A 9,980-nucleotide genomic window follows, 5' to 3' on the forward strand; every position below is an offset into this window, starting at 1 on the left:
CCTCTCCTTCCCCAGGCTGTGTGTGTGTCCATGGTGAGAACCCCAGGCAAGAGAAGCCGGCCCTGCTGAGGTGTTACCCATGGTTGCTCTCACACCAGTCCACAGAGAGAGAGAGGAGCCCAACGTCCAGTGTCTGGAAAGGTCAGAGTCACAGTTATCCTGGGATCTGGGAGAGGACTCGGCTCAACTGTGTGCTTCCGAGATCAGAATAGAAAGGAGAGCTGTGTATGTTCTGTCACAGCACAGTGACACTCTGCAGAGAAGTCCAAGACATTCTTGAATAGGAGCCAATGTAGCAGGGAAGTAAAATACACCTCGGGGTGGAACCAGGCAACGGGATCTACAGTATAGAGAGCTCCTGTTCCTGCCACTGGATCAGTTATCCCGAGTGCTACTGGGCAAGAACTGCAGATTAGACATCAAATTAACGCCAGCTTCATTTTGTACTGACTGCAGGGCAGAAACAGTGATGTCACAGGGCAGAGATTGAGACAAGGAAAGTCACGACATACCTGGCTCTTCTACTCTGGTGCAGTCACCACCTACAACCCCACTAACAGCCTCAGCTACTCCTCTCACTGAAATAAGAGTGCCTCAAAGTGCCACAAACCACATCACCAGTGAAAAATATGACTGGAGATGAGACTTCAGCTACCAGTGTCAGTCACTCTGAGCTGGTGTGACTCCTCTGCTCCCTGTTGCCAGCACGTGCAGTCTCTCCTACGAGCACCAGTACTGGTTTAATTCCACAGTGAGAGGAATTTAATTCCTGGGAGAATTAAGCCCCGAGAAGTTAGTTCTCACTACACAACTGGTAACACTGTCCTTGTCTCTCTCCTGGAAAAAGAAAATCCACCACCTTGTCTACCTGTTGCCCCTCTCCAGGGATACAGAGAGGCCACAGGGCTAGAAAGAGAAATGAAAAAAATAAAAAGAAATGTAAAAAAAATAGGTTTGTTTGGTTTTTTAAGAAGAAGGGCTTTGGAAGTGTAATTAAAAGCTGGACTCCAGTTGTGAAGGGGATGATGAAACAGTTTATTTACTGAAGTGTAGAACTGGAATACTCACTGCTGTATAAATAGACTGACCACCAAACGCTCCTGTGGTGGATTCAGGTCTCTCCTACGTTTTAGACCAGCGTGCTCTGAAGCCAGAGTTCAAACACTGGCCATAAAAGGTCTCTTATCTCTTGACATTTTTCACATTGAAAAAAAAAAAAAGGCTTTAGAGCCTGGAAATGGAGTACATTCCCTGTGCAAACACAACCAGCCATTTTCCCCTGGCACGTGCAGATAAGGCCAGTTCACAGCGCACTGCCTGGGTCAGGACACCCCCTGAAATCAAGCAGCGGGGCATTCAGTTCAGGGGAAGGGAAGGTGTTGGGCCAAGAGCTGTGAGAAGGGAGAGGAAACAGGGCAAGAATGGACCAGTTAGAATTAGTCCAGAGAAGGGCCACCAGGATGATGCGAGGGCTGGAGCTCCTCTCCTATGAGGACAGGCTGAGAGAGTTGGGGCTGTTCAGCCTGGAGAGGAGAAGGCTCCAGGGAGATCTTATAGTGGCCTCCCAGTACCTGAAGGGGCTACAAGAAAGCTGGGGAAGGACTTTTCATAAGGGCAGTTAATGACAAAACAAGGGGAAATGGGTTTAAGCTGAAAGAGGGGAGGTTTAGATGAGATATTAGGAAGAAGTTCTTCACTGTGAGGGTGGTCAGACACTGGAACAGGTTGCCCAAGGAAGTTGTGGATGCCCCCTCCCTGGAAGTGTTGAAGGCCAGGCTGGATGAGGCTTTGAGCAACCTGGTCTAGTGGAAGGTGTCCCTGCTGCTGGCAGGGGGGTTGGGACTGGATGAGCTTTAAGGTCCCTTCCAACCCAAACCATTCTATGATTCTATGAAGAATCACAGAAATTCAGGAAACTGAAGCAATTTCTACAGACCCTCACAAAGACCAGGAAAAAAAACCAAACAACCTTTTCTCACTGTAAGAAGTCTCTCTTGAGCACTGTGTGTTACAGCACAAACCATCTCAAAGACAGTTTAACGAGAATACAAGGGAGAAAGTACAAGAATTACTAAAAATTCTGCAGAGGAGATTCCTGTTTTGCTACAGAAGCTGCACAAAATTGAGCCACTTTCTCAGCCCAGACCCAGCCACTCATAACCACGTTGCTGGAGTGAATCACAGCTGTAACTAGACACAATAAATTATCTGGCTCACTTTTCCAGGCCAGCAGCAGGGCACCTCATACCTTTTTCCTTTTTTTTGAAGGATCATCAGCCATGCTGGTCTTTTTATCTCTTTCAAATCCTGCTGCTGCCACCTCCTCTTCCTCCTCTTCTGGAATGAGCCTATATTTGGTACCTCCAGGCTGCACAAAACACTCCTTGGCAAAATGACCTGTAAAAAAAATTTAAAAATAAAAAAAAGTGTTGGAAGGAGCAACCCACCCCTCATTCTATTAAATAAAAAAAATCAAAAAACCAAAACCCAACATTCATTTCAGACATCTAAAGTGCTGACAATGATCTTTTTATTATTACTCACAATAAGAAAATCTTACACTGTACATTTTTTTTTTTTATCCCAGCATTTCAGCTGGTTTAACAAGTCCTGATTAAACAACCCAGGGCATTCTGGAAAGATTAGTCAGGCAAAAAACTAAAACCCTCTTGTCTGAACAGAGAAATTGGTAGAAACGTGTCTGCACAAGGGCTCAAACAGCAGGGAAAAGTGTACGGGAAAGGGAGTAAACTGGTGTGATGGGCACCTGGTAAATGAGACCAAAACCACAACCACAGAGGAATCAGCTCATTCTGGTTCTACCCTTTCTACTCTGGAGACATCAAAGTTGACTTACTAACAGTTGTAGTGGAAACTGCAGGTAGATAGTATCTGCCTGCCTGGTATGAGTAAACATCATCAGTAAAAAGCAGACTGGAAATACACAGAATTCAGTTTAAGGTTTTGGAGGTTCTTTAAAATGGTATTTTAAAGATATTTTAAAGTATTTTAAAGATCACTTTAAAATGGTATTTTAAAGCTAGTTACCTACCACTACAGAGAACCATATTCATGATTAACCTTCTCCAGACTAGCATTAACTCCACCTGAACTCTTTACTCTATGGCTAAATAACATAAAACAAGTAGGGTACAGTGAAAAAGTCATGTAAAAAAACTACTTTATGCTTCAGCAACTTGTAAAAGCTACTGAAAAGGCATCACATAAGCCAACTTCCCATCCTGTACTAGGCAAAAGGAAAAAAAAAAGGCTTGGGGTGCTGACAAGAAGCTCAACAGGAGCCGGCAACGTGCGCTGGCAGCCCAGAGGCCAATAACCGTGTCCTGGGCTGCACCCAGAGCAGCGTGGGCAGCAGGTCAAGGGAGGGGATTCTGCCCCTCTGCTCCGCTCTCCTCAGACCCCACCTGCAGTGCTGCCTCCAGTGCTGGGGCCACCAACAGCAGAAGGACATGGAGCTACTGGAGCCAGTGCAGAGGAGGCCACCAGGATGATCCAAGGGCTGGAGCAGCTCTGCTGTGAGGACAGGCTGAGAGAGTTGGGGCTGTTCAGCCTGGAGAAGAGAAGGCTCCGGGGAGACTTTACTGCACCTTTCAGTACTTGAAGGGTCTTACAAGAAAGATGGGGACAGACTTTTTATCAGGGCCTGCAGTGACAGGACAAGGGGTGATGTTTAGTTTTAGTTTTAATTTAGTTTTAAACTAAAAGAGGGGGGATTCAGACTGGATAGAAGGAAGAAATGTTTTACACTGAGGGTGGTGAGACACTGGAACAGGTTGCCCAGAGAGGTGGGAGAAGCCCCATCCCTGGAAACATTCAAGGTCAGGCTGGACGGGGCTCTGAGCAACCTGATCTGGTTGAAGATGTCCCTGCTCACTGCAGGGGGTTGGACTAGGTGACCTTTAAAGTTCCCTTCCAACCCAAACCCATCTGTGATTCTATGACAAAAAAATTCACCAGGTTAATAAAGAAATTAAAAAAATGTCTGTTTTCAGCTGTGAGACAGATGCTCACACGCCAACACCGTGCTCCCAACAGCTGATCAGTAAAGTAACTCCTACTGATTGTTCTTCATAATGAAATGATCTGGTGAAGGCACATGTTTAGTCCTTAAAATGCAAAACTGGAATGAGACCACAGCTGTAAGACACACTGACACAAACACTGCAAGAGGGGAACCTGTACTGATGCTGTACTCAGTAGAAAGGTCCTTTATAAGGTCCTTTATTAGGTCCTTTACAAGAAGCTCAAAGGGATTTGATTTTAAGAAACAAGCCTCTGCAAAAGAGTTCAGCTAAGTCTTTCCTTTTTTAAAAAGGGACAGAAAAAGTCTTTCTCCTCTAAAAGAGACACGTGGAAGCAAAATCCAGTCCTTATACAGCAAAACATGAGACAGACGTCAGTACAGTCCTACCTGCAGGTCACTACCTGGTTAGAACAAGGCTACACCAACAGACAGCGCTGCAGGGACATACCTTTGCAGCCACACTTCTTGCAGACAGTGTTCAAGACGGCTTCAAGTGTGATCTTCTGACTCGAGTAGTCTCTGAACGTGCGTTTTCTCCTCTCATCTTGACTGGAAAGAGAAGGACAGTTCCATTTTAAATCCACTCTCACCTTTAACCCTGAATATTTATAGGGACAGCACCTAAACACAAGTTTTTTCATATGTTGCTCTAAAAGTATCACTTAAGTCAGGTAAACCACAGAACAGAGCTGAGCAGCTGCTCATTAGGATAAACCACATGGTTAATAGCACATTACCTGTCACCTTCTGCTGTTGAGATTAACTGAGCCCCCTCTACACAAAGCAGATAAACACAGGGAGCTACAGTTATGTCATAGAATCACAGACTGGTTTGGGTTGGAAGGGACCTTAAAGCTCATCCAGTTCCAACCCCCCTGCCAGCAGCAGGGACACCTTCCACTAGACCAGGTTGCTCAAAGCCTCATCCAACCTGGCCTTGAACACTTCCAGGGAGGAGCAGCCACAGCTTCTCTGCCCAACCTGGGACACTGTCTCACCACCCTCACACCAAAGAATTTCTCCCTCACATCTCATCTCCATCTCCCCTCTGCCAGTTTCAAGCCATCACCCCTTGTTCTGTCACTCCCTGCTCCTATAAAAAGTCCCCTCCCCAGCTTTCTTGTAGGCCCCTTCCAGGTACTGGGAGGCCACTATAAGATTCCCCCAGAGCTTTCTCTTCTCCAGGCTGAACAGCCCCAACTCTCTCAGCCTGTCCTCACAGCAGAGCTGCTCCAGCACATCCTTTATACTAACATTTGTATTTTGGATGTGAACACACACAGGTGTATGTATTTCCCAGTACGGAAAGAAAGCAATTTTATTTGACCTGCGAGAGACATCACAAAAAAAGGTTGACAAGGAAGCTCTGAAACATCCAAGCAGTTAAGATTTGATTCTGTAATATGTGAAAGTGAGATAAATGCCCAGCTGGAATGAACAGTCCTTCTAGTGAAAGCACACAGCCATCAAACACAGGACTGAGAATCCTGCTGCGGTATGAAGGGCTGGAACTCCCCACAGCCTCCACCAGCTCCTGCCTGCCTCTGTGCAGCAAAACCACGGGAGTGCCTTCAGCCAGCCCTCCAGCCAGCCAGTGCGTCACTGGGGGGCTCAGGAAGAGCTCCCCTTACCCTCCAAAAGGGGGGGAACCCAGAGAATAAGAAGGGTGGAAAGGCAGGAACACAAGGCAGGGAAAGGCAGCGACTTGTGTGCTCTGTTCTGTTCCACTCAAATTTACCTACTCAAGGGAAACATTGTTTGGATCGAGGTCTTTTCCAGTGCCTTGGTTAACAACCTTCATGGAGAGGGAAAGCTTCAGTTTGTCATCTTTCATCTGAAAGAGAAAGATATGGAATGAGAACAGTAAATGATGATGATGTTAATGGATACGTTGTGTCTGGAGGCCTACAGAGAAGGAAGGAAATTGTCAGGTAGCAGAGAGCAGCACAGAAGGCACCACATCAAAGTGCTTTTGCTCTATTATTTCCCAGCTGCATTTATATTTTCAAGTGTTGTAGCCAATAAACCAGCTGCTGGCAGGGGGGTTGGGACTGGATGATCTTTAAGGTCCCTTCCAACCCAAACCAGTCTGTGATTCTATGATTCTATTCTGATGAGCAGCTGTCTCTGTAATAAGATCAAACTCTAGATCTGCTCAGGTTAATACTCTGCTTTCGATATGACCAAACCCAAGTGTGTGTTTGGAAGCTTTGCTGTGATTCTCAAACCACCTACCCCCAAGGCAGTTCCCCCTGGATCAGAACTTTGGTCGACTTGCATCCTGAAAAAATAAAACTTTCTATCTTTTTTTTCCTATTTTGATCCTCTCAGGAGACTAAAAATGTTTTGAGTATCTCTATTAGGGGCTCACTCCTTTCTAAATCCTGGTAAGTCCTTAATTGCCACATTATCACTTGAGAAGCAAGAGCAGAAGTTGTAAGTTTGGGGGGTTTTTTAAGCCTTTTCTGCAACTTTTTGCATTTTCACCACTATTGAAGCTATTTCTCTTTTGTCTGTGACATCTACGTGGTTATTTGCAGGCAACCTAGCAATGAACTCTTACACTGTCCACCTCTCAGCACACTCCTGCCCCTCCCCTGTACAGCAAAGAAGCAGGAGCTCAACAACCCTGTTCCAGATAAAGCAAACAGCAGCTTAATAACAATTTATACAAAGAAAATTAAAAAAGCAAAGCATAGATGGTGAAGAAGAAGCGGTGAAGTCTTTCATATAATTTCCCTAAACTGTGTTAAGACAGAGCAAGTTTCTCAACTTTCTTCCCTGATCTCACACTAAATTAAATCCTTGTTTTGTGCATCAACCTGATTTATCTTCTTTCAAAAAAAGGACAAAGCATTTATGGCCAAAATCCTGCACAATTCCAAACTGAATGTTTCCACCTTGATCCCAACAAAATACAGTCAGCTTGCTTTGTCTTCCCCTCCCACCAAAACAGGAGTCTCTAGTTTTTCTTCCAAGTAATCATTAAATACAGACAATCTGCCTGTTGTCACATCTTCTGCAGAAGAAAAAAAAATGCAAATTGCAGGGAGAAAAAAAATATATAATGCTCTTGCTTCAAAACAAAACCAAAAAGCCTCTGTATTTTCTCTTGGGCATATTTCACAGCCACTGATACCTTCCTGAAAACAGAAACAAAAAATCTCAGCTGCTTCTAAGAGCGTGTCTGTCTCCCCAACAGTTAACTGAGCTGTGTTTGTATCGGCTGTTACCTCGGGATCCTCTCAAATTGGTGCTTTTATAGCCAAAGGTTTTATGAAATCCCTTTTTCTGAACTGCACCTTCGCTGCTCACGGAAGTTCAGCGCCCAAAGTCACACCTGGAGGTGAAGAGGATTCACCTGTGTGTAAAACAGAGGCACTGAGCCCCTGAGAGAGCGACAGGGACACAGCCTCTGTGCACAGAACATTCTCAGGTTGCTGTTTTTGCAGCGTATTTTCTCTACAAAGCACTAAAGAAACAAGAAGGAACCTCACCTCTTTTCCAATGAGCTTCACCCACACTTTGTCTCCAACGTCTACAATCTCTGAGGGTTTATCCACACGGCAGGAGGACATGTGAGTCTTGTGAACAAGGCCTGGTTGTGGAGAAGAAAAGGAAGAAGATAAAGAAATGTCTCTATTGAATCACAGTTTTGTCCTGTGGGACAGTGTTCTCCAAAGTGTGGTGGATGCAAGATAATCCTTTGGGGTATGGGAAGAGAATCTTTTTGTACTATTGATAAATAAAATAAATTAAAATTAATAGTGCTTATTTAATCTTTAGCTGATCCTGTTTAATGTCTGAGTGAGTCTTGTACTGTACATAGCATCAGGACAGCAGCACACGTAGATAATTTGTAAATACTTACACATTTATTAGGGGTGTGTGCTCAGAATTCTTTTAACTGAGTTAACTGAGTTTTAACTGATGACACACTGGGGGTGCACAATCAAAAACACCTGGAGAACATTGCTTTGGGAGACAGGGCACAGATTCATAGAATCCCAGGATTATTTCAGTTGGAAAAGACCTTTAAGATCATTGAATCCAACTGGAAACCTAACACTGCCAAGTCCACCACTAAACCACCTCCCTAAGCACCACATCAGCAGTTCCACAGAACTAACTATTTCTTTCCTCCAGTGCATCACGTAGGTGAGAATCAACGAGCTGCACCAAGCCAATATAGAAAAGCTCACCAAGATCTGCTCCAAATTAATTCAGAAGAGCAAGTCCCCAAAGCAACGTCTTTGTACTCAAAATGTACAATGATTGAGGCTACAAAGTTGATGAGGGGCCTGGAGCATCTTATGAGGAGAGGCTGAGAGAGCTGGGGCTGTTCAGCCTGGAGGAGAGCAGCCTGAGAGGGGATCTGATCAATGTCTGTAAATATCTGAAATGTGGGGGCCAAATGGATGGGGCCGGGCTCTTCTTGGTGGTGCCAGTGACAGGACAAGGGGCAATGGGCACAAACTGGAACACCAGAAGTTCCAGACAAACTGAAGGAAAAACTTCTTTACTCTGAGAGTGCCAGAGCCCTGGGACAGGCTGCCCAGAGAGGGTGTGGAGTCTCCATCTCTGGAGATGTTCAAAACCCACCTGGACACTTTCCTGTGCAACCTGCTCTGGGTGAACCTGCTTTGTCAGGGGGGTTGAGCTGGATGATCTCCTGAGGACCCTTCCAACCCCACCAGTCTGTGATTGTGTGAAAACACCGGGCACCAACACTCCTCCCTTCCTTGCTCTCTTCCGAGACAACTTCACGCATCAGCAGCACAATACTTTGCTGGCAAAGCCAGAACCCCACGGCTGCCCTGATCTCCTGTGCCCACGAGGTCACACAGCCCCAGAATTGTGCTTTTAACTGGCACAAGTGACATGTGGGCTACGGGGGTTATAGGAGGGAGGATAAATACAGCAGCACACCTTGCTGGGCCAGCTGGTACTTCAGGGCTCATTTGTGTCTCACAGCAACTTCCCTCCAGCAGCAGCTTCTGTCCAAAAACTTTTATGAGAGCTGGCACTGCAGGGACTCTCGGGGGGAGCACAGAGGGGTTGTTTCTGGGCCTCCCAGCACCTGACAGAACACCCACCTAAGCTGCTTCTTTAGGAAAGTGACTTTGTAGGTTTCTCACAAACATGGCTGGAGCTCTAAGTCAGCTTTTCCAGTTTAGTTTTTATTTCAGCTTCATCTCAGTCTTTTTTAAGTCATTTATATCGGCCATAAAATGAGCAAGTTGTGCAAACTATCTAATTATATAAAGTTTCTGTAGTTTGTCTTAAAACAACTTTTTGAAATATCACAGCATCACAGAATGTCAGGGATTGGAAGGGACCTCGAAAGATCATCCAGTCCAACCCCCCTGCCAGAGCAGGAACCTCAATGAGATCACACAGGAAGGTGTCCAGGCGGGTCTTGAATGTCTCCAGAGAAGGAGACTCCACAACCTCCCTGGGCAGCCTGTCCCAGGGCTCCCTGAAGTTACCAGAAAGTCCTCTGAGTATTTTTAGTATTCATGCAGACACACCATGACACTTCAAATACTTTCTGAGAATCTCAATTTCTCCCTATTTTTATAAAAAAAAAACCAAAACACCACAAAAGCCACCTTTTCTGAGCTGTTTCTAAAGCCAGTAAGTCTCTAATTCCAAGGAGAACTGCCTGGCTTGAGCACACCAACATGAAACTATAGCTGAGCAAAATGAAAGAAACAAACCTTGTCTCCTGCAGCCTGGAATTTTGATAAATGCCCCATATTCCATCACTGTAGCAACCTGTGGAGAAAATCAATACGAAACCTCAGGCAACGACCTTCACAAAACACCTGCGTGCAAACCACAGGTTACAACAGGCACAGAAAGCCTACACAGTTCTCCTGCTCTCACAGGATCATGGGATGGTTTAGGCTGGAAGGGACTTTAAAGATCATCT

General features: G+C 45.4%; 1 protein-coding gene across 1 annotated transcript; it reads right to left on the reverse strand.

Moving 5' to 3' along the window:
* Nucleotides 1-2,248: 2,248 nt before the first annotated feature.
* On the reverse strand, nt 2,249-9,823 carry ZCCHC17 (zinc finger CCHC-type containing 17; the record flags this gene model as incomplete). Its single annotated transcript, XM_010174984.1, has 5 exons — nt 2,249-2,397; nt 4,494-4,594; nt 5,788-5,879; nt 7,543-7,643; nt 9,766-9,823. Coding segments are annotated over 5 exons (501 nt in total), but the record flags the coding sequence as incomplete, so codon positions are not given.
* Nucleotides 9,824-9,980: the final 157 nt, after the last annotated feature.

This window comes from Antrostomus carolinensis, unplaced genomic scaffold (assembly GCF_000700745.2).
Source record: "Antrostomus carolinensis isolate BGI_N321 unplaced genomic scaffold, ASM70074v2 scaffold24699, whole genome shotgun sequence".
NCBI lineage: Eukaryota > Metazoa > Chordata > Aves > Caprimulgiformes > Caprimulgidae > Antrostomus > Antrostomus carolinensis.